The 24,768-nt window shown below is 47.5% G+C and overlaps 1 protein-coding gene across 3 annotated transcripts in view; it reads left to right on the forward strand.

Annotated features, from left to right (window-relative positions):
• The window catches only part of LOC140396398 (nuclear transcription factor Y subunit beta-like), a 60,101-nt gene that overhangs the window by 29,888 nt on the left and 5,445 nt on the right, over window positions 1–24,768 (forward strand). For all 3 annotated transcript variants that reach the window (XM_072484987.1, XM_072484985.1, XM_072484986.1), the window contains 5 exons: window positions 9,212–9,305; window positions 16,445–16,578; window positions 17,803–18,000; window positions 18,848–18,932; window positions 20,684–20,763. In XM_072484987.1, coding sequence (XP_072341088.1) covers window positions 9,212–9,305; window positions 16,445–16,578; window positions 17,803–18,000; window positions 18,848–18,932; window positions 20,684–20,763 — 591 coding nt within the window. The remainder of the gene's footprint in view (window positions 1–9,211; window positions 9,306–16,444; window positions 16,579–17,802; window positions 18,001–18,847; window positions 18,933–20,683; window positions 20,764–24,768) is intronic.

Genomic DNA, 24,768 nt, shown 5'->3' on the forward strand with positions numbered 1-24,768 from the left:
TGGTTGATCTGATTGTAACCTCAACCTCCTATTCCTGTCTACCCTCAATAACCTTTGACTCTCCTGTTAATCAAGAATCTATCGAGCTATGCCTTAAAACTTTTCAAAGATTCTGTTTCCACTGTCTTTTCAGGAAGGGAGTTCCAAAGACTCTCCACCCTCTGCAAAAAAAATAAAATAATCTCTCTTAAGTGGGCAATCCCTTATTTTGAAACAGTGACCCTTAGTTCGAGATTCCCCCAATAGAGGAAACATCCTCTCCACATACACCCTGTCAAGACCTCTTGTCTTGTATGTTTCAGTCAAGTCACCTCTTACTCTTCTAAGCTGCAGTGGATACAAGTCTACCTTATCTAACCTTTCCTTATCAGACAGCTGCTCATTCCAGGTATTAGTCCAGTAAAGGTTCTCTGAAGTGTTTCCAATGCGTTTACATCCTTAATCTTTATTAGTGTCACGTAGACTTACATTAACACTGCAATGAAGTTACTGTGAAAATCCCCTAGTTGCCACACTCCGCCGCCTGGTTGGGTGCACTGAGGGAGAATTCAGATTCTCAATTCACCTAACAAGCATGGCTTTCGGGACTTGGAGTAAACCGGAGCATCCGAAGGAAACCCACGCAGACATGGGCAGATTCCGCACAGACAGTGACCAAGCTGGGAATTGAACCCAGGTTAGAGATCAATACTGTACTCAGTACTCCAGATTTGGTCTCACCAGTGCCCTGTATAACTGAAGCATAACCTCCCCTCTGTGTCCAATTCCTCTTCCAATAAAATATAACATTCCATTAACATTCCTAATTACTTGCTGTCGCTGCAAACCAGCCTTTTGGAATTCATGCACTGGCACATCCAGATTTCTCTGCACCTCAGAAGTCTGCAATCTCTCACCATTTAAACACAAAGCTGTTTCACTCTTCCTGCCAAAATGGGCAATTTCATATTTGCCACATTAAACTCCATTTGCTAGATATTTGCCCACTCACTTGACCTATTCATGTCTCTTTGTAGCCTCCCTACATCCTCTTCACAACTTACTTTCCTACCTATCTTTGTGCCACTTGCAAATTTAGCAACAATATTTTCGGTTCCTTTATCCAGGTCATTTAATTGTACAAAATTGAGGGCAGCACGGTGGTGCAGTAGGTTAGCCCTGCTGCCTCACGGCACCGAGGTCCCAGGTTCGATCCCGGCTCTGGGTCACTGTCCGTGTGGAATTTGCACATTCTCCCCGTGTTTGCGTAGGTTGAGTGGGATAAGCAGAGTCGTGGATTGGCCACACTAAATTGCTTCTTAATTGGAAAAAAATGAATTGGGTACTCTAAATTTAAATGCCACAGCATTGATACCTGTTACATCCTGCCAAACAGAAAAGGTCCCATTCATGCCAACTGTTTCCTGTTAGTTAGCCATACCGATATGTTACTCCCTACACCGTGAGCTTTTATTTTCCATAATAACCTTTGATTTTACCAAAAGCCTTCTTGAAATCTAAGTACAGTACATCTGCTGGGTCACCTTTATCCACAGCACTCCTTCAAAGAACTCCAATAAATTGGTTGAACATGACTTCCCTTTCACAGAACCATGTTGACTCTGCCTGATTGCCTTGAATTTTTCCAAGTGTTCTGGCATAACATCTTTGATAATAGCTTCTAACATTTTCCCTATGACAGATGTTAGGCTAACTGACCAGTCGTTTCTTTTTTTCTGTCTTCCCCGCTTTTTTTAATAAACATTTTATTGAGGTATTTATGGTTTTATAACAACAACAGAATAAACAATGTCCATGAAACTATAAACATAGTACAAAAGCCATCCTCCCTTACAGGTCCCACCTTTACTAACCGCCTACTCTAAACTAAATTAAACCCCGACACCCCCCCCCCCCCCCCCCCTTTTCTGCTGACGGTTAATTTTCCCCATAGAAGTCGACGAATGGCTGCCACCTCTGGACGAATCCTAACATTGACCCTCTCAAGGCGAACTTGATTTTCTCCAGACAGAGAAAGCTAGCCAAGTCCGATAGCCAGGTCTCCGACTTCGGGGGCTTTGAATCCCTCCAAGCTAATAGTATCTGTCTCCGGGCTACCAGGGAAGCAAAGGCTAGAACGTCTGCCTCATTCTCTTCCTGGATTCCCAAGTCTTGCGACACTCCAAAAATTGCCACCCCTGGACTCGGTGCCACCCTTGTTTCAACACCTTAGACATGACATCTGCAAACCCCTGCCAGAATCCCCTAAGCTTCGGGCATGCCATGAACATATGGACATGGTTCGCCACCCTTGTTTCAACACCTTAGACATGACATCTGCAAACCCCTGCCAGAATCCCCTAAGCTTGGGCATGCCAAGAACATATGGACATGGTTCGCTGGCCCTCCCGCACACCTTGCGCACCTATCTTCTACCCCAAAGAACCTGTTCATCCGAGCCACTGTCATGTGAGCCCGGTGAATGACCTTGAACTGTATCAGGCTGAGCCTGGTACATGATGTGGACGCGTTGACTACTCAACGCGTCCGCCCAGAGACCATCCTCTATCTCTCCTCCTAACTCCTCTTCCCACTTGCGTTTCAACTCCTTGGTCTGCGTCTCCTCTGACCCCATGAGTTCCTTGTAAATGTCAGACACCCTCCCTTCTCCCACCCACATTCTGGAAACTACCCTGTCCTGTATCCCCCTTGGCGGTAGGAGTGGGAAGGTTGGGACCTGCCTGCTTAGGAAGTCCCGTGCCTGCAGGTACCTAAACCCATTATCTCTCATCAATCCAAATTTCTCCTCCTGCTCCCTCGGTAGAAAAGCTCCCCTCATATCTAAACATATCTCCCATCTTCTCGATCCCTGCTCTCTGCCATCTCCGGAAATCTCCATCCAGCCTTCCCGAGGCAAACCGGTGACTATTGCAGATTGGAGACCAGACCGATGCTCCATTCGCTCCCACATGTCTCCTCCATTGCCCCCAGACTTTCAGAGCCGCCACCACCACGGGGCTGGTGGAGTACCGTGCCGGCAGGAACGGCAGAGGCGCCGTTACCAATGCCCCCAAACTAGTGCCCTTGCATGATGCCGCCTCCACTTGCTCCCACACTGACCACCCCTCACCCACCCACCCACATCCTAATCATGGCTTTATTCGCTGCCCAATAATAATTACTAAAGTTCGGCAGCACCAACCCCCCCCCCTGGCTCCACTCCAGCATCCCCTTTTTAACTCGCAGGGTCTTACTCGCCCATACAAAGCCAGTGATCAGCTTATTGATCTCTTTAAAGAAGGAATAAAGATGGGGAGACACTGAAACACACACCGGAATCTCGGGAGGACCGTCATCTTCACCGTCTGCACCCTCCCAACTAGTGACAACGGGAGCACATCCCACCTTCGGAAATCGTCCTTCATTTGATCTACTAATCGGGCCAAATTTAACTTGGGTAGCCGTTCCCATTCCTGCCTGAATGCCTAGGTACCGAAAGCTTCCCCCTACCACCCTAAACGGCAGCTTCCCCCAATCGCCTCTCCTGCCCCCTTGCCTGGATCGCAAACATCTCACTTTTCCCCATATTCAGTTTATAACCCGAAACCGGCCAAATTCCCCCAGAATCCTCATAATTTCTTCCATCCCTGCTAATGGGTCCGAAACACAGGAGCAGATTGTCTGCGTATAGCGAGACTCTGTGTCTTCCCCCCCCCCCCGCGGACCAGCCCCTTGAGGCTCTCAGCGCAATTGCCAGCTGCTCTATGGCCAACGCAAACAGCAGTGGGGAGAGGGGGCATCCATTTCTCGTCCCCTGGTGAAGCCTGAAATAGTCCGATGTTGACCTGTTCGTCCGTACCCTCGCAACTACCCGACTGCATGGCCTTCAGCCCCTCTGCTATTTCCGCCAACCCGATCGGGGGCCCCCAGCCCTTCTACCAACCCCACATCCACCTTCGGGAACTTCAGCCCCCCTAAAAGGTGCCTCATCCCCTCCGGCCCAGCTGGGGGTTCCGATTCATACAACCTGCTGTAAAACTCCTTGAACGCCTTAATAACCCCTGCTGAATCTCTGACCCGGTTCCCGTCCCCGTCCTTTACTTTCCCTATCTCACTGGCTGCCTCCCTCTTTCTAAGCTGCTGCGCGAGCATTCTGCTGGCCTTGTCTCCGTATTCATAAATCGCCCCCCACGCCTTCCTCAGCTGCTCCACCGCCTTCCCTGTAGTTAACAAGCCAAACTCCGCCTGTAGCCTCCCTCGCTCCCTTAGAAGCCCTGCCTCTGGGGTCTCCGCATACCTCCTGTCGACCTGCAGTATCTCCTTTATCAGTCGGTCCATCTCTGCTCTGTCTGCCTTCTCCCTGTGGGCCTGTATCGAGATCAGCTCCCCTCTAACCACCGCCTTCAATGTCTCCCAGACCACCGCCGCCGAAACTTCACCCGTGTCGTTAACTACCAGGTACTTCTGAATACATTTCCTCAGCCGCCCACACACCTCCTCATCAGCTAAAAGTTCCACGTCCAGCCTCCAGTGCGGGCACTGACTACTCTCCTTGCTAACCTGTAGGTCAACCCAGTGCGGGGCATGATCTGAGATTGTAATCGCCGAAAACCCCGTGCCCACTACCCCGTCAGTAGAGCCCTGATCAGAATAAAAAAAGTCAATCCGGGAATACACTTTATGCACATGTGAGTAGAAGGAGAACTCCTTCACTCTCGGCCGCCCAAATCTCCATGGTCCACCCCCCCCCCCCCCCCCCCCCATGACCAACGAATCCAGGTCCGGGATCTTCCCCAACATCCTCTTTGTAAACTCCACATCATCCCAATTTGGCATGTACACATTCACAAATACCACCGTCAGCCCCTCCAGCTTCCCACTGACAATGTACCGGCCTCCCACATCCACAACTATTCTTCCCGCCTCGAATGACACTCGCTTGTTAATCAGGATCGCGACCCCTCTAGCCTTGGAGTCCAGCCCCGAGTGAAAAAGCTGTCCGACCCGTCCCTTCCTTACTCTAATCTGATCAGTTACTCTAAGGTGCGTCTCCTGTAACATTACCACGTCCGCCCTCAGTCCCCTCAAATGCACGAACACGCGTGCCCTCTTAACCGACCCATTTAACCCTCTTACATTCCAGGTGATCAGCCTGGTTGGGGGGCTTATCGACAACCCCCCCCCCTTTGCCGATCAGCCATCACCTTTCTTGGGCCAGTCTCCAGCCCGTGCCCCACGCATCCGCTGGCCTGCCACCAGGCAGCCTCCGCCCCCAACCTCCTTTCTGTCCCACAGCAAAAGTCCCTCCCCCGTCAGCAGAACATTTCCCCTCCCCCTCCCCCTCCCCCCCAGTAACAGCACTATGTAAACCAACCCTTCAACAAGCATGACATCTGCTCACCCCCCACTGCACTTCCGTGAGCTAGCCTGCCCAGCTAGCTTGATGACCCCCGCACATGGCACCTGACATTCTCCCACCTATTGTTCCCTCCCCGCCCTCATCCCCATTCGGACACACATAGGTTAAAAAAAAACAATCCCAACACAATTGCCCGAAAACCCCCCCAAAGAAAAGATCAAACAGAGGATTCAACATCTAACATGCACACTTCCATCCCCCATTAGTGCAAATGTAGACTTTAACTCACACAGCTCTGCAACAAGCCCCAGATCAATACAGAAGGCATTACAAATAACTTCCGAAAAACAAGAAACTTTTTTAAAAACACGAGCGCTGCAGCAAAGTTCAAAGATCTCAATCCGCCACCAACCCTTCTAGCGAAGATCATCGCTTCCTCGGGTGACTCAAAATAAAAATGTTGCTTCTCATACGTGACCCAAAGACGGATACAGCAGTCCACACTTAACCTTTTTCTTGAAAAGGGACAACTTTATCTGGTTGAACCCTACTCTGCTCCTGGCCACCTCCGCACTCATATCCTGATAGATCCGCAGCATACTATTCTCCCTTTTCCAGCTCCGTGTCTGCCTGGCCCACCGTAAAATACGCTCCTTGTCCAAGTACCTGTGGAATCTTACCACCATTGCCCTCGGGGGTCCCCCACACACAGCTTCCTCGCGAGCGCTCTGTGAGCCCTGTCCATTTCCAAGAGTCGGGAAAACATGCCATCCCCAGTAACTTCTTGAACATGCCCGCTATGTACGCCCCTGCGTCAGTTCCTTCGGACCCCTCTGGGAGACCAATGATTGTCAAGTTCTGCCGGCGGGACCTATTCTCTAGGTCCTCCACCTTCTCCAGGAGCCTTTTCTGCTGGTCTCTCCGCATTCCCACCTCCAACTCCACTGCTGTTTGATGTTCCTCCTGCTCAGCCAGCGCCTTCTCCACTTTCTGGATCGCCCTGTCTTGAGCATCCGTGGAATTGATTCCTTAATCGGGTCCAAGCATTCCTGTTTTTGCTTGGCAAGCGCTGAATGAACTGCATCAGCTGCTCCGTCGACCGCTGGGTCGTCAAGCCAGGACCCCTGTCGTCCGCCATGCTTCAGCCCAAGCCTTCTCTGTTTGCCTATTTCTTCCTTTGCGAGCACTTCTGGTCCGCCTCTCCATGCACTGATGTAGGAATCCACTTCACAATTGCCTCCACCATCAATTTACCGAATCAAGTCTGACAAAAAAATCGGGGGGAAAAGTCCAAAGGCCCGACCCGAGCAGGAGCCACCAAATGTGCGAACTACTCCTTCATAGCCGCCACCGGAAGTGCCCCTCCCCCACTTTTTTAATAATGCTATTTTCCATTTACTATTTTCCAACCTAATAACATCTTCCCCGAATCCAGGGAAATTTGGAAAATTAAAACCAACGCATCAACTATCTTCTTCTTTTAAGACCTTAGGATGAAATCCATCAGGGTATTGGGATTTGTCAACCTGCAGCTCCACGAATTTGCTAAGTAACACTTCACTGGTGATTACAATGTTCCTGAGTTCCTTCCTTCCAATTCCTGATTTACAGCTATTTCTGAGACGTTACTTGTATCCTCCATAGTGAAGACTGATGCAAAATACCTGTTTGACTCATCTGCCATCTTCATATTTTCCATTATTAATTTCCCAGACTCACTTTCTATTGGACCAATGCTCACTTTGTTAAACATTTGGAAAACTTTTTGAGCCATGCATGTCTTACAGGGGGACATTGGCGAAGTAAAACACCTGACAGAAAAGCATGGCAACACTTATGTTTTTAAAATTTTGAGTGCCCAATTATTTTTTTCCAATTAAGGGACAATTTAGTGTGGCCAATGAACCTAACTTGCACATCTTTGAGTTGAGGGGGTGAGACCCACGCAGACACGGGGGGAATGTGCAAACTCCACACAGACAGTGACCCTGAGCTGGCATTGAACCGAGGTCCCCAGTGGCGTAGGTAGCGGTGCTAACCACTACGCCACCGTGCCGCCCTAACACTTCTGTTTTTAATTACTACACTTCAAAATCATGTCATAGAGGTTTACATCATGGAAACAGGCCCTTCGGCCCAACTTGTCCATGCCGCCCAGTTTCTAGCCACTAAGCTAGTCCCGCATTTGGTCCATATCCCTCCATACCCATCTTACCCATATAACTGTCTGAATGCTTTTTAAAAGACAAAATTGTACCCGCCTCTGCTACTTCCTCTGGCAGCTCGTCCCAGACATTCACCACACATTGGACATCACAAAGCATTTTACAGTCAGTGATTGTGAAAAGTAGTATAAATGAAAGTTTTTCTCTTTAACACAAACTTATCCCATCATTTACCTATATCTATCAATAATAGCCTATACAAATACAAGAAAATAGAATCAGAAGTAGACCATAGGGCTCCTTAAGCCTGCTCTGCCATTCAACATGATCATGGCTGATCTTGGGCTTCAGCTCCATTTTCCTGCTGGCTCACCATGTCTCCTGATTCCCTGAGAGCCGAATACTCTGTCTATCCCAGCCTTAAATGCATTCAATGATGGAGCATCCAGAATCCTCTGAGGTAGAGAATTTCAAAGATTCACAGCCCTTCAAATGAAGTAATTTCTCCTCATCTCAATCCTAAATGGTCGGCCCCATAACCTTAGACTAAGCCCCTGTGTTTTAGATTCCCTGAACAACATCTCTCAGCTTCTACCCTATCGAGCCCCCTCAGAATATTGTAGGTTTCAATTAAATCGCCTCTCATTCTTCTAAATTCCAGTGAATATAAGCCTGATTTACTTAGCCTCTCATCCCAGGGACCAATTTAGTGAACCTTCAATGTACTGTCTCCAATGCAAGTAAATATTTTCTTAAAATGTGGAGACCAAAACGGCACAGGATCTCGTCTCCCCAAAGCCCTGCCCAGTTGTATGAAGACTTCTTTATTCTTCCACTCAAATCCCCCAGCAGCAAAGACCAACATACCATCTGCCTACCTAGTTTCTTGTTGCAACCTGCATGCTAACTTCCTGCGTTCCTAGTACAAGCACAACCAATTCTCTTTGAACATTAACAGTAAAAAAAAATGTTTTTAATATATAAATTTAGAGTACCCAATTCTTTTTTATTCCAATTAAGGGGCAATTTAGCGTGGCCAACCTGCCTACCCTGCACATCTTTGGGTTGTGGGGATGAGACCAAGGCAGTCTTGGGGAGAATGCGCAAACTCCACATGGACAGTGAACTGGGGCCGCGATCGAACCTGGGTCCTCGGCGCCATGAAGCAGCAGTGCTAACCACCATGCCGCCCTATCAACTGCGTTTCTATTCTTATGACCGAAATGAACAACTTCACACTTTGCTACGTGACACAACATCTTCCATTTTGTTGCCCACTCATTTAGCCTGTCCATATCTCTTTGCAACCTGTCTGCGTCCTCTCCACAGCTTACCTTCTCACCTAGCTTGATGTCATCAACCAAACTTTAAGCTATTACTCTGTCTCTTAATATAGATTGGGAATAGCTGAGGCCCCAGCACTGGTCCTTGAGCGCTCCACTATTCAGTGTACGCCAACTTGAAAAAAACCCTGTTTATACCCACTCTTTGCTTTCTATCCGTTAACTAATCCTTGATGCTTTGTATTACTCTAATTGTTAATAGGGTGAGTTGATTTGTATAAATTAAATGCATGTGGATACAGTGCTCTTGCAGAAAAAACTGACTATATATACAGTTTCCTGTAGAAGCCTCGGTTTATTTTTCAAACACACCTCAAAAAGCATTTTAATTTAACTGTTTCTGACTCAACATTTGTCATTTTCAGATGGATGGTGACAGCTCCACTACAGATGCTTCCCAGTTAGGAATTGCGGGTGATTACATTGGTGGAAGTCACTATGTTTTACAGTCACACGAAGGTAGGACTTCATGTTTGCCATTGAGTAAAGGAATATTTAAAACACTGTCATGGTTTATTTTCTCTCCAGAACTGATCTAGCCCAGATTACCTGCCAAGGCTCCCTGCTTGAAATCTATGTGCTGGTGTTGGTGGGGATATGTGGATGAGATGGGTGTGCCACATTACATAGAGCTGCTTCAAGAGGTCTTTTCCTTTTTGTGCTGCTTAAATACCCAATAGTAGAGTCTGAACATAACAGAAAAGGCTGCTGGTGACACATACTGCAACGTGATATTTTGTTTTAGAGATTCAGGCAGACTGGCTGTTTAAGAAATAATTCACATTTCTATAGCTCTTTGTATGACCTCAGGATATGTCAAAGCAATTTACAGCCAATTAAGTCTTTTTTGAAACGTAGTGACTTACACTGTAAGAAATGCAGAAGCCAGTTCGAGTAGATCAAGCTCCAATAGTAACGTAATAACAACCAGATAATCTGATTTTATATTGATTGAGGAATACATATTGTCCAGGACAGCAGTGAGAACTCCCCGGCTCAATAGGTGATGATCTGTGATTTAAAAAAAAAAAAAAAATATTTGTTCATGGGATGTGGTCATCGCTGGCTAGACCAGCACTTATTGTCCATCTTTAACTGCCGTTGAGAAGGTTGGTGGTGTGCTGTCTTCTTGAACTGCTGCTGTCCGTGTGTTGGAGGAACACCCACACTTTTGGTAGTGAGGGGGTTTCAGGAGTTTGACCCAGCGACAGAGAAAAATGGTGATATATTTCCAAGTCAGGCTGGTGTGTGACTTGGAGGGGAATTTGCAGGTGGTGGTGTTCCCATGTATCTGATGCCCTTGTCCTTCTAGGTGGTAGAGGTTGCAGATTTGCATGGTGCTGTGCTTGGTGAGCTGCATCCATAACTGTTGCTTTTCTCACAGTGCAGGAGGATTCCATGGCATTGACAGGCAGTGGAAAGGGAATAGTTTCTGTTTAAAATTTTGCAGAGTAAAAAGTCAAGATATGTTTACCATAGAGATATTGTGTTCTTATGCGGCATGTTGGCACTGCTGCCTCACTGCCAGGGACCTGGGTTTGATTCTGGTCTTGGGCGACTGTGGAATTTGCATGTTCTTCCCGTGTCTGTGTGGATTTTCTCTTGGTGCTGCGGTTTCCTCTCAGTCCAAAGATCTGCGGGTTAGGTGGCCATGATCAATGTGCAGGTTTACGGGGTAGTGGACCTAGGTAGAGTGCTCTTTCAGAGGATCAATGTGGACTCACTGTACTGAATGGCCTCCTTATGCGCAATAGGGTTTCTGTAGGTTTCTATGGATTCTATGTTAATATGAAAAAATTAACGTGCTCTACATCAAATATTTGGAAACTCTTATGTTGAACTGTAGGTTTGAGTGCCAGAACAACTGGAACTTTTGTGGCGGAAATAGCCATGTCCTCAGTAATTTATCCACCGATGGTTAAGGAGGATTTTTTTTAAAATAGTTTATGTTTTATGTTGATTTTTGAACCAACTACGCGGATGATATGAACTGTTGTGGTTAGTTTAAATAATTATAAATGAGCTCTTAAGAAAATTGGTCATGGTTCCGGGTGCGGCGATGCACTGCTAAGCCGCACGTTTCGGCACATCACGTTCCAATGGACTTTTGGGCTCTTATCGGGAGCCCCAACGGAAATTTTTTTCAACCTAACCCAGTATGGGGTGACGAAGGAAGGAGTCCCCCCGGGTGTGTATGGAAAGGAGCGGCGGTAGTGGCCAGATTGCGAAGGATCCTTTGGAGCAGCGGCAGAGAAGAGAAGGGAGAAGCAAGATGGCGGCGGATGGAGCCCAGATGGTATGGGGCCCGGACCAGCAGGAGTTTCTCCGACGATGTGTGGAGGAGCTCAAGAAAGAGGTGCTGGCGCCGATGCTACTGGCAATCGAGGGACTGAAGGAAACACAAAAGGTCCAGGCGATGGAGCTCCGTGGAGTGAAGGCAAAGGCAGCCGAGAATGAAGATGAGATACAGGGCCTGGTGGTAAAAACGGAGACACACGAGGCACTACACAAGAGGTGCATAGAAAGGCTGGAAGCCCTGGAGAACAGCTCGAGGAGGAAAAACCTACGGATTCTAGGTCTCCCCGAAGGAGCAGAGGGAGCTGATGTTGGGGCTTATGTGAGCACGATGCTCCACACACTAATGGGAGCTGAGGCCCCAACGGGCCGCCTGGAAGTGGAGGGAGCGTACCGGGTCCTCGTGAGAAGACCAAAGGCAGGTGGAACACCAAGAGCAATAGTGGTGAAGTTCCATCGCTACAGGGACAGAGACATGGTCCTGAGCTGGGCCAAGAAGGCACGGAGTAGCAAATTGGAGAATGCGGTGATTCGTGTGTATCAGGACTGGAGTGCAGAGGTGGCGAGAAGGAGGGCGAGCTTTAACCGGGCCAAGGCGGTGCTCCATAGGAAGAAAATTAAATTTGAGATGCTGCAGCCGGCGCGACTGGGCAAGCACCACTACTTCGAGACGGCGGAGGAGGCATGGATATTTATCCAAGAAGAGAAACTGGACTAGATTTGAGAGTTTGATGTTTGGAGAGAAGCAGCGAGGTGGTGGTACAGAAATGTAAAGTGGGGAAAGGGGAGGGCTACTGTACAGCAATGTTGGACGGGGAATTTCTCTCCCCCCGATGGGGGGGACACGAAGAAATGTGGGCGCCGGTGGGAAACGAGACAGGGAAGGGGAATGAGGGAACTGCGCCATAGGGGGGGGGGCCCCGAGAGGAAAGCGCGGGTATTTATAGCGGGAAAACGGGCGCAGGAAGGAAGGGAGCCCCACACGCAGGGAGGGCAAAGAGTGAACGGGGGAAGCCGAGGTCAGCCAGAGTAAGCTGACTTCCGGAAGCAATATGGGGGGAGTAATCAAGCTAGAGGGGGATCTAGCGGGGCGGGGGGGGGGGGGGTGGATCAACTGGGTTGCTGCTGCGGAGTGCAAGGGGGAGCTGGTAAGAGATGAGGTGGTCGAGGCGGGAAGGCGCTACCTGGGGGGCAGACGGGTGCGCGGGACCTGGATGAGGAGATGGCCTAAAAAAGGGGATGGCTAGTCGATGAGGGGGGGGGGGGGGTGAATGGCCCCCCAATCCGGCTGATCACGTGGAATGTGAGAGGCTTAAATGGGCCGATTAAGAGGGCACGGGTGTTTGCGCACTTAAAGAGACTGAAGGCGGACGTAGTCATGCTCCAGGAGATGCACCTGAAGGTGGCGGGCGGATCAGGTTAGACTAAGAAAAGGATGGGTGGGACAGGCATTCCACTCAGGGTTGGATGCGAAAAACAGAGGGGTGGCAATATTGGTGGGGAAACGTGTATCATTCGAGGCTAAGAACATAGTGGTGGACAGTGGGGGCAGAAATGTGATGGCGAGTGGCAGACTGCAGGGCGAGGCGGTTGTGCTGGTGAATGTATATGCCCCGAACTGGGATGACGTCGGATTCATGAAGCGAATGCTGGGACGTATCCCGGACCTGGAGGTGGGAAATTTGATAATGGGGGGGGATTTTAACACTGCTGGATCCAGGGCTGGACCGGTCCAGATCCAGGACCGGGAGAAGGCCGGCAGCGGCCAAGGTGCTTTAGGGATTTATGGAACAGGTGGGGGGAGTGGATCCGTGGAGATTCGCCAGGCCAATGGCTAAAGAGTTCTCTTTCTTCTCCCACGTCCATAAGGTATACTCCCAGATAGACTTTTTCGTTTTGGGAAGGGCACTGATCCCGAAAGTGGCAGGAACGGAGTACTCGGCCATAGCCGTTTCAGACCACGCCCCGCATTGGGTGGATCTGGAACTAGGAGAGGAAAGGGAGCAGCGCCCACTCTGGCGACTAGATATGGGACTACTGGCGGACGAGGGGGTCTGCGGAAGGGTGAGGGAGTGTATTGAGCGATACCTGGAGGTCAACGACGATGGGGAGGTTCAGGTGGGGGTAGTATGGGAAGCGCTGAAGGCGGTGGTTAGAGGAGAGCTGATCTCCATTAGAGCCCACAAGGGGAAACAAGAGGGCAAAGAAAGAGAGAGATTAGTGGGGGAAATTTTGAGGGTGGATAAAAAATATGCGGAGGCCCCAGACGAAGGGCTATACAGAGAAAGACGAAGACTACAGACGGAGTTTGACCTGCTGACCACGGGAAAGGCAGAGGCACAGTGGAGGAAGGCACAGGGGATGCAATATGAGTATGGGGAAAAGGCGAGCCGGCAGCTAGCCCAACAACTTCATAAGAGGATGACGGCGAGAGAGATCGGGGGAGTTAGGGACAAAACGGGAAATTTGGAGCAGAGAGCAGGGAAAGTGAACGAGTTGTTCAAGACCTTTTACGAGAGGCTATACAAGTCCCAACCCCCGGGGGGAAAAGAAGGAATGCTACACTTTCTGGACCAGCTAATGTTCCCGAAGGTGAAGGGGCAGGAGGTGGCAGGTCTGGGGGCGCCAATCGAGGTGGATGAGGTGATTAAAGGACATGCAGGCAGGGAAGGCCCCGGGACCAGATGGGTTTCCGGTGGAATTCTACAGGAAGTATATGGATCTGTTGGCCCCGCTTTTGGCGAGAACCTTTAATGAGGCTAAGGAAAGGGGGATGCTACCCCCGACAATGTCGGAGGTGACGATATCGCTAATCCTGAAACAAGATAAAGACCCGCTGCAATGCGGGTCATACAGGCCTATCTCACTCCTAAATGTAGATGCCAAACTGCTGGCCAAAGTGATGGCGACAAGGATAGAGGATTGTGTCCCAGGGGTGGTACATGATGATCAGACAGGGTTTGTAAAGGGGAGACAACTGAATGTTAATGTACGAAGGTTGCTGGGGGTGATGATGACGCCCCCTCCGGAGGGGGAGGCAGAGATAGTGGCGGCGATGGATGCAGAGATGGCATTCGATAGGGTGGAGTGGGACTATCTGTGGGAGGTGCTGAAGAGGTTTGGGTTCGGTGAGGGGTTTATTAGTTGGGTCAGACTCTTATATGGGGCCCCGATGGCAAGCGTAGTTACAAACCGGCAAAGATCAGGATATTTTCGGCTACATAGGGGTACAAGACAAGGGTGTCCCCTGTCCCCGTTACTGTTCGCGTTGGCAATTGAACCACTGGCCATAGCGCTGAGGGGTTCTAAGAAGTGGAGGGGGGTGCTTAGAGGGGGAGAGGAACACCGGGTGTCGCTCTACGCAGATGATCTACTGCTATATGTTGCGGACCCGGTAGAGGGGATGCCAGAGGTAACGCAGATACTTAGGGAGTTTGGAGAGTTCTCGGGATACAAACTAAATATGGGGAAGAGCGAGCTTTTTGTAATGCACCCCGGGGAACAGGGCAGGGGGATAGATGCTCTGCCGCTGAGGAGAGTGGTAAGGAACTTCCGATACCTGGGGATCCAGGTGGCCAGGAACTGGGGAACCCTGCATAGACTTAACCTGACGCGACTGGTGGAGCAGATGGAGGAGGATGCAGGGGATCCAAGATAGAGTGATTTCGGGGGCATGGGTTGGAGAGGGCAAAGTGTCCGAAATATACCGGGAGATGAGGGACGAGGGGGAGGCGATGATAGAGGAGCTGAAAGGAAAATGGGAAGAAGAGCTGGGGGAAGAGATCGAGGAGGGGCTATGGGCGGATGCCCTAAGTAGGGTAAATTCCTCGTCCTCGTGTGCCAGGCTTAGCCTGATTCAATTTAAGGTTCTACATAGAGCACATATGACGGAAGCAAGACTGAGCAGGTTTTTCGGGGTCGAGGACAGATGTGGGAGGTGCTCAGGAGGCTCGGCGAACCACACACACATGTTTTGGTCGTGTCCGGCACTGCATGAGTTCTGGGGGGGTGTGGCAAGGGTAATTTCAAAGGTGGTGAAGGTCCGGGTCAAGCCAGGCTGAGGGTTAGCTATATTTGGGGTTGCAGAAGAACCGGGAGTGCAGGAGGCGAAAGAGGCTGACATTTTGGCCTTTGCGTCCCTAGTAGCCCGGCGTAGGATTCTACTCATGTGGAAGTAAGCGAAGCCCCCGGGCGTGGAGGCCTGGATAAACGACATTGCAGGGTTCATAAGATTGGAACGAATAAAATTTGCGTTGAGAGGATTGGCTCAGGGGTTCTCCAGGCGGTGGCAACCGTTCCTTGACTATCTCGCGGAACGATAATGAAAAGATAGAAATGACAGCAGCAGCAACCCGGGGGGGGGGGGGGGGGAGCACTATTTTGTGTTTTTGCTATTTGTTTTTCTCTTCTAGTTTTTTGTTGTAAGCTCACTATATTATTTAAATAATGTTTAATGTATAATCCTTTGTTGAGTTGTAAAAACTGAAAAAAAAATTTTAAAAGAAAATTGGTCATGTTTAAATGTTCAAATAAGGGGACTAAGTGACTGAGGAGCATCACTGTTTTATCGCTTGCCACCTGTAGTTGGCCCAACATAGACAATGGGATCGAGTGGTTCTGCATTAAATTATTTTGGGAAGTCTTAGCTCAGTGGTTAATGCTTGCAAGTCCATAGCTCAACAATATTCTTAATTAATCTCTCAGGACATCCAGAAAGCTGGTAATGATGGGTAATGTGGGAGAAAAATCATTGTACTTTTCCAAAGATATGATTGGATCAGAATTGTCTGAGCACACAAATTAGCTATCTAGTACAAATTGAGATGAACAGTGCATTGTACATGCATCAGTTGCGCAGGTAGATGTCAAGGCCTTAGCGAAAGTGCAGAGGACATTCACTAGAGTGGTAGAAGGGATGAGGAATACAGTTACGTAGAATGATTAAATAAGCTAGGATTGTTCTGCGAACAGAGATGGTTCAGGGAGAGTTTAATCGGGGTGTTCACAATTATGAAGGGTTTTGATAAAAGAAGAGAAACCAGAGGGAGATGAGAATTGTTTATGGAACAACCTCTGACCTGTATTACGCTTCCTGAAATGGTAGTGGAAGTAGATTCAATGGAAACTTTCAAAATGGACTAGGAAATAGACTTGAAAAGGAAAATATTGCAAGGCAATCGGGAAAGGGGACTAATTGGATTGTTCTATAAAAAGCATGGTGGGTTGTGATTCTAATTTTCCAGTGAAACTTCGAGTGTCTGATTTGCTTGTTTGGGGAAAATAACTGAGTTGTTTTGTTGCAGGAGACGCTGATGAGGGACTTGGTGATCATGATGACACAAATGGTTCCAAAGAGTCCTACAGGGAACAAGACATCTATCTTCCGATTGCCAATGTCGCCCGGATAATGAAATCAGCTGTACCTGCAACAGGGAAGGTAGAGTACAACTTTTTTGCTTGACATTATACACTCTATAACAAACCCTTCCTATAAGCATCAACTTATTTCCTATCACACATCAAAAGTTACACTTGTTTGGGTCAATGTAAAACATTGATAAATCAGAATAGACTGAGAGGAAACAAATTAAATAACTCTGATGAAAGTAGCTGGAGAGGCCCTGCTGATTCTTACAAAATCCAACAGTAATGCTATGAAACTAAACCATGCATTTCATTTGGAAATTCCAGCCACTCTGTCTATAATGTGTCAGTTTCCTATAGTAATAGATTTCACTGCCAGCGATGTATTAAGTATTTACATTACAAAAATATCCACATTAGTGAGCTTGCAGGGGAATCTCTTGGAGGAACACAAACAACACAGAATTATTTCTGTCAGTCAATGTCAAATCTCCTATTACCTGTCTGCAAAATTACTAGGGGCTACAAGGCAGGAATCAGATTGGAAAACAATTATTCAAAATAGATTTCCAGTGAATTTCAACTTCAGGTTGAAATGTTAGCATGCTGCAAGGGCAATTTGAGTCTTGCTGACCCATGTACTGACATGGGGCACCTTTCCTGACTGGGGTTGTAACTCATTGGTGCAGTTATGCAGTGCCTTATTACATCCTCTAAACACCTGATTGACTCAAATACAATGAAGTACTTTTGGAATGCAATCACTGTTAATATGAGCAAACAATGGCAGACACAATTTCACACAAGATCCTACAAAGAATATGTAAGTAGGCAGATAATTGCTTTCTGAACCTGTTAGTTGAGGGCTTAACGTTGGCCAAGACATTGGGTTGAAGGTAACATAAACATTCACCTGAATAGGGAGTGGCGCTTCCATTTGACTTCTCCTCCCACAATGCCTCAATGCATGATTTGAATACAAAGTAAAGTTGTTTGCTCTGAAACAGAAAATACTACCCTTTGGGGCTTGAGCGCACTGTTCAGTGAATCATACTCTCCATAGCCATTCAGAGGACAGAAGGAGCTTATACATTTTGGCTTTTTACATCCTCCAATGCAGCTCAACACCCTTCAGAGCCAGTCAGGTCTTCTGAAATTGTTGTGCAGTTAATACCTTCCTGTACTCGAGTGGCAAGTAGATGGTGTGGCTTTGTTGGATGAGTTTTAGAAAATCATAATGTGGCATTGTAGTGGTGCTGCCTCTCTCACTGTACATAACAAAACTGTCTCTCATTAGATCGCTAAAGATGCTAAAGAATGTGTTCAAGAGTGTGTGAGTGAGTTTATCAGCTTTATAACGTCTGAGGCTAGTGAGCGATGTCACCAAGAAAAGCGCAAAACCATCAATGGAGAAGATATCCTTTTTGCCATGTCCACACTGGGCTTCGACAGTTATGTGGAACCGTTAAAACTTTACCTGCAGAAGTTCAGAGAGGTAAAACTATTTTCACTTTTATATTTTAAAAATCAGTACGTTAGTGGTCTTTTAAAATTGCTGGTGTCCAATGTTGGTGTGCTGGTAAGCAAGTAGCTTCTCTGCGTTTGATTTCTGGTTGTTCTGGGAAGGCTGGCTTCCATACATTTGTTGGGGCATTTTTGTTGTCAGTCCACCAGAAAAGAAAGTATGCTTCCTTGAAATGAATTTTCCCTCTGATTTTAGCCCACCTGCGGTGAAGTGCTCACTCAGGACTGTCATGGCCAACATGCCTGAAATGAGGAGTTGTCTGTGGAGGTGAAGACGCCAGCTGTGGTCCTTCTACGTTATCACGGCAGCACTACGCCATCTGAATATTTAACGTGAATTTTAAACTGCCCATCCTTGTTTTAGTTTCCCGTGACCTCGGCCTCTCTGTTTTTGTAACCTCCTCCGAGATCTCTGCACTCATCCAATGCCGGTCTCCTGCACGTCCCGAGAGTTCCAATGCTCCACCATTGACAGCCGTTCCTTATGTTGCCTGGGCCCTAAGCTCTGGAATTCCTTCCCGAAACCTCTCTGGCTCCCTCTTCTCCTTTAAGGCACTCCTTTAAATATATCTCTTTGACTAAGCTTCAGGTTAACCTGCCTAATCTCTCCTTACATGGCTCAGTGTCAAATGTTGTTTGATAAACACTCGTGAAGCGCCTTGGGACATTTAACTATGTTAAAGGCGCTATATAAATGCAAGTTGTTTTGGAGAGAGTACTAAAATCATGTTGGCACATCTTTAAAAAGTAATCCTCTTTTTTTCCAATCACTTTTTTCATTTGAAATAAAAAAATTAAAACTGAATTGAATTGTGCAGGCAATGAAGGGGGAGAAAGGATTAAACACATCAACAGGTGGAGGCACAGATGGCCTTGGCGAGGAACTCACAGAAGAAACTTTCTGTAAGTGCTGTATATGACCATTGAATTTTTTAAAAGAACTTTTATTCAAGACTGTCTACTGGACAATGAAGGAACCAGAAGGAAATGGAATAAATTGTTTTTTAAACAGCGAGGCAGTCACTTCGGAAGGCCGTTTAATGACAAAATGCTGTCAGATGAGAATGGTCTTCATCCTTAACCCGTCTGTCGAAGTGCGTTGCTATTATTCAACTTGCATTATACAGCAACTTTAACACAGAAAACACATTTTAATAGTGATTGATAGATGTGTGATGAATGGCTCTTCCCGAGTCAGAAGGTTTGGGTGCCGGAGGCGCAAGCTTTGTTATAAATGACACAGGCTTTGAAGAGCAGAGAGAGTTGGAGAGGTCGAGGCATTTCCCCAGAGTGGGACGCAGGCAGTTCAAGGCACAACTGACAGTGGTGAGGCAAAAGGGGAGGATTCACAAGGTAGTCCATCCATCCGGGCAGGGAGATGATTATTTTCCCGACTTTAAATTGAAAGCTGTATTCTTTTCTTTTTAGTGGAGATTTTCTGCAGCTGATGCAGACATGGCTAAATGTTGGATGATCTGGGCGCCTGAAATTAGAGTTCTCCCCTAGCCTTCGCTGGAAGAACTATACTTTGAAATTAGAAGGGATGTTTTCCACTGCTGGGAGAGTAGTGACTGACATTAAAGTTGGTGGGATTTTGGGAGATAAATTGAATCTGGCAGTTACATTTCCCCTTTACTATTCCACTTCTTGCTTTAAACAATCATACAATGACTACAGCACAGAAGGAGGCCATTCACCCCATTGTATCTGTGCCAGCTCTCTACAAGAGCAACTCAGCTAGTTCCTGTCTCTTGCCTTTTCACTGCAGCCCTGCAATTATCTTCTGATAATTAACCAATATTCTTTGGAAAGCCATGATCGACTCTACCTCCACCAAACCTTCAGACAATGCATTCCAGATACAAACCACTCCACATGTAAAAACGCCTTTTGTCATCTTAAATCTGTGCTGTCTGGTTCTCAACACTCCCATCAATTGCAAAAGTTTCTCCCTATGTACTCTGTCCAGACCCCTCTTAATTTAAACATCTCTATCAAATCTTCTCTCAAACTTCGGTGAGAAGGACAGCCCCAGTCTATCCTCATAATCGAAGCCCCTCATTGCAGAATTTTTGCACCCAAAGAAGAGGAAAGTGAAATTGGTTTTTTTTTTTTAAAAAAGTTTCCTGGTAAATCTACAGTAAAAATGGTATCACTGAGCCATGCCGACAAAAATAGTTTGCGATTTAGGAACTCCTGATATCATACAAGAGGTGATAATGGGGGTTCCCTGAGGTAGGGTGGGAGATGGCTTGCCTTGTACAGAGCATACACAACCGGCATAGACATTTTGGGGCAATTGGCCTGTTTATGTGCTGTACATTCCATGTCATGTAAGATTTTCGATAAGAAAATGTTCTGTTGAATATTTTAATAAATCCAGAGCTCTGCGTTGTGTCATTACAATTCCTGAGAAAATGTAGATTAAATCTTTGTCTCCTAGCATGATTTCACACTGTCCTAAAATATCTACTTGGTTTTGTCATATAGCAGCCAAGTCAAGAGTTTTCTGTGAATATTAATTTCAGTGAGAGGAATGCATCAACCCAGTGAACATTTTTGGTTTAATGCACAATGCTAATTTCAGTTTAATCACAATAAAAATACCGCTGCGCTTATCAAAACCTTAATGCATTTCTTATTATCATCAACAGCTAATCAATTGACAACAGGATTAATCACTGCAGATGGCCAGCCACAAAATGTCATGGTTTATACCACATCGTATCAACAGGTTAGTGCTCACCTTTACAATGTTCAAACATTTTTTATGTAATATTTGTAATTTACAGTATTGTATCTCATTTTCTTATTGGTGGTATTTATTCTCTTTAATGCACAGCGTTAAATCATAATCTACAACAGCACATTCGGCCCATCATCACTATGTCAGCTCTCTGAAAGAGCTGCCAGTTTGTCCCACTCCTCTTTCCCCACAGAATGAAATACTTGGATTTCTGGGCACCCTTCTGCCCTCAGGACATTCCAAAGTACTTTACAGCCAATGCAGTCACTGTTGTAGAAAACGCAGCAGCCAATTAATGCAGTGCAAGCTCCCACAAACAGTAATGTGGTAATAACCAGGCAATAATTTTAGTGATCTTAGTTGAGAGAAAAATGGCCCAGGACATTGGGAATAAATCTCCTGCTCTTCTTTGTTACACCTCCGTTTAACATTTCCTCTGAAAGAAGTTACATCTGGCAGTGCTGCTCTGGGTGTTTCAGCCTAGATTATGTGCTAAAGTCTTTGGAGTGGGACTTGAGACTTTCAACCTTCTGACTCTGAGGTGAGAAAGCTACCAATTAAACCACCCTGCAATTTATTTCATTTAAATAATATAAATAGGAACAAAGTTGAAAGTAAATCTCCAGAGAACTCGGTGTAGCTGCAAGTAAGCACTAGTTTATCAATGATTTAGACAAACCCTCCGGCTGATCAGATGGGGTGAGGGTAATGTAGTTTGTGGTTTGGTAGTGAGCGACACAAACTGTGAAGGTCGCAGGGCCAGGCTGTGGTCTGTGCTGAATTCACTCATTGCACCCAGAGTGTTGGTGAGTTGCTTGGTTTCAATATTCTTGAACTGGGGCGAGCAGCGTTTTTATAAATATATTTTAAAAAGTGACCAGAATTTCTTGTTCCTAATTGAGAAAGGGGAAAATCCTTGATCTCAGCCACAACAGACTCTGGGGTTCCTCTCCAGGGTTGTGTCTGTAGGATAATCGCTGTGGTGAGGTGAGGTGAGGTACTGGTGAGATGTCAGTTCTTGAGCAGCCATTATTTCCAGAGAGGAAGAATAAGAGGGAAAGAAATTCATTCTCTGTGTTTTAGGCTTTGGAGTCACATCCCTGTGGACCCGAGAAAGATCAGATTATTTTCCAAAAGATGAGAAGTGAGGAGTTGTGGAGGAGCAAAGAGATTTTGCAGGTGCATGTACAGAAATGACTGAACGCTAGTGGACAGATTCAACAAATAATTAAAGGAGCTAATGGAAGGTTAGCTTTATCTCAAGGGGCTGGACTATAAGGGGATAGAAATTATGTTACGAATGTGTACAGTTCTGATTAGACGACAAGTCGAATAGTGTTCACTTCTGGACATTGCACCTCAGGAAGGATAACTTGACCTTGGAGGGGCTGCAGCACAGATTGACCAGAATGATTCCTGGGTTAAACAGGCTGCATAGACCAGACCCATACTCACTCAAATGTACCAAATTATGGGGTGATCTACTTGAGATATCTAAAAAGATTGAAGGAGTTGATAGGTTAGATAGTGTAGGACTTCCGGTGGCAGTGATGTGCCATGCAGTTGCACATCAGGTGGCTCTCCTGCAGAATACAACCAAGCAGGCACTTTGAGTCGAATTTAGCCCGAAAAGTTGGACTTATTTCACCCATGAATAAGAAAGGGAGAGAATAGGAACAACATGGGAGCTCAAGGGGCCGTAGAGATGGCAGGAGCAGAGGGAAAGGCCAAGAGCAGTGGGTGGACGAGTCAGCAAACCCACGAGGCGGGGGGTCCCGGGCCACCCCAGAGAGAGGGAGACTGATGACCCGCACAAACCCCTCTCCTTCCGCAGGCGGTGATCAACGGAATGGGGAAGAAGCTGAAGGCTCAAGGGAAGACGGTCAAGGATCTTGGAAATGGCACCGACGGAGCAGAGCGCTAGGATTGTTGCTCTGGAGGCCGAAAGTAAAAGATTGGTGGCAACCCAGGGGAGCCTAAAGGGGAAGGTCGAGGAGCAAGAGAACTAGTCCCGGCGCCAAAATATATGGATAGTGGGCCTGCCAGAGGGGATTGAGGGCAGGGACCCTACGGACTATGTGGTCCAGATGCTGGGCAACCTCGTCAGGAGTGTCAGCTTCCCCAAACCTCTGGAGATAGACAGGGCACACATTGCTCCGACCAAATCCCAAAGCGGGGCAATAGCCAAGGGCAATAATTGCCAAATTATATCGGTATCAGGACCAGGAGAAGATCCTGAGGCAGACAAGGCAGACAAAAGTGAGCAACAGGGAAGGACATAGAATTCGAGTATACCAGGACATTGGGGCAGACCTTGCAAAGTGTAGGACCGAATTCAACCAGGCGAAATAATGTGTGGAAAAACAACCTGGACAAGGGGCAGGCGAGACAGCACTGAGGATGAAACAGGAAAAAAAAAAGGAGAAAAGAAAATAATTTTTTTTTTTTTTCTAGTTTTATTTTTAAAAATTTAGAATACCCAATTCATTTTGTTCAATTAAGGGGCACTTTAGCGTGGCCAATCCACCTACCCTGCACATACTTTGGGTTGTGGAGGCAAAACCCATGCAAACATGGGGAGAATGTGCAAACTGCACACGGAGAGTGACCCAGAGCCAGGATCGAACCTGGGACCTCGGCTCCGTGAGGCAGCAGCACTAACCATTGCACCACCGTGCTGCCCAAAGAAAAGAATTATGATGGACTTATGCCATGTTTGCACGGGACGGTACTGCCTCGCTCTAAAGAGAAATGTTAAACCACAGGGAAGGGTGAGGGCAGCAGAGCATAGGAAAGGGTGAAGAGGAGACAGTGGAAACAGCAACTAGTGGGCACAGCCCCGGGATGAGGCCACGAGCAGGGAAAGCTAGTGTATTATGAGAACACGGGGGTTGCGCGCGTACCTCCCGGCAGGGAAGGGAGCATCTGGCGGGGAAGGGAGATCACAAGGGCAGGGATTGGGAGTGTAAGGGGGACATAGGGAAGGGCGGGGGGTCATGGAGGTGTGGGGGGAGTGGGTAGCAGTGGGGACAGAGGGAGGAAGGGGAACAAAGGGAAATACAAGGATAAGAAAGGGATAGTTTTCTGATTGGCTTCAGGTGGTAAGGTACAGGTTGAGGGAACAAGATGGCACAGCAAGCAACCACTTTGGAGGGTCCCTGGACAAAGGGAATCCCCGGAGTGCAGGGGTGCACCCACGTGGCGTACACAAAGTTGGCGGCCATGTTGGGTGCTCCCTCGATAAAGGGAAACTAGGAGTGCAGGGCCCGGCTTCATGGTGAGAACGGTGACCGCAGCCATTTTGGTCGGCCGCCTAACAAAGGGAATCCCCGGAGTGCAGGGGTGCACCCACGTGGCGTACACAAAGTTGGCGGCCATGTTGGGTGCTCCCTCGATAAAGGGAAACTAGGAGTGCAGGGGCCCGGCTTCATGGTGAGAACGGTGACCGCAGCCATTTTGGCCGGCCGCCTAACAAAGGGAAACCCCAGAGTGCAGGGGTGCATCCACCAGTTGAGTATGGTTGATCCCGCAGGAAGTAGGGGGACATTTGAGAAGTTTGAAAACTGACATAGTCTTTCTCCACGAGTCACACCTGAGAGAGAGAAGGACCAACTGCGGGTCAGGAAGGGCTGGGTGGGACAGACGTATCATTCGTGTTACGGGATGAGGGCCAGGGGGGCACCTATCCTGATTAGCAAGAGGACGATGTTTACGGCGACAAAGACGGTTACGGACCCAGGGGAGTGGGTATGTCATGGTCAGCAGTGCCTGGTCGGGCACCGGTAGTTTTGGTAAGTATACGCGCCCAACTGGGACGACACGGACTCTATAAAGATGGCGGAAATCCCCGATGTCGACTCACAAAGATCATGGGGGGAGGGGGACTTTTTTTTTTAGTAAACAATTTTAATGAGGTATTTTTGGCACTACAAACAGCAACAGTATAAAAACAATGTACAAGAACAATAGACATAGTGCAATCACCGACTCCCA

The sequence above is a fragment of the Scyliorhinus torazame genome, chromosome 19, assembly GCF_047496885.1.
Source record: "Scyliorhinus torazame isolate Kashiwa2021f chromosome 19, sScyTor2.1, whole genome shotgun sequence".
Classification (NCBI taxonomy): domain Eukaryota; kingdom Metazoa; phylum Chordata; class Chondrichthyes; order Carcharhiniformes; family Scyliorhinidae; genus Scyliorhinus; species Scyliorhinus torazame.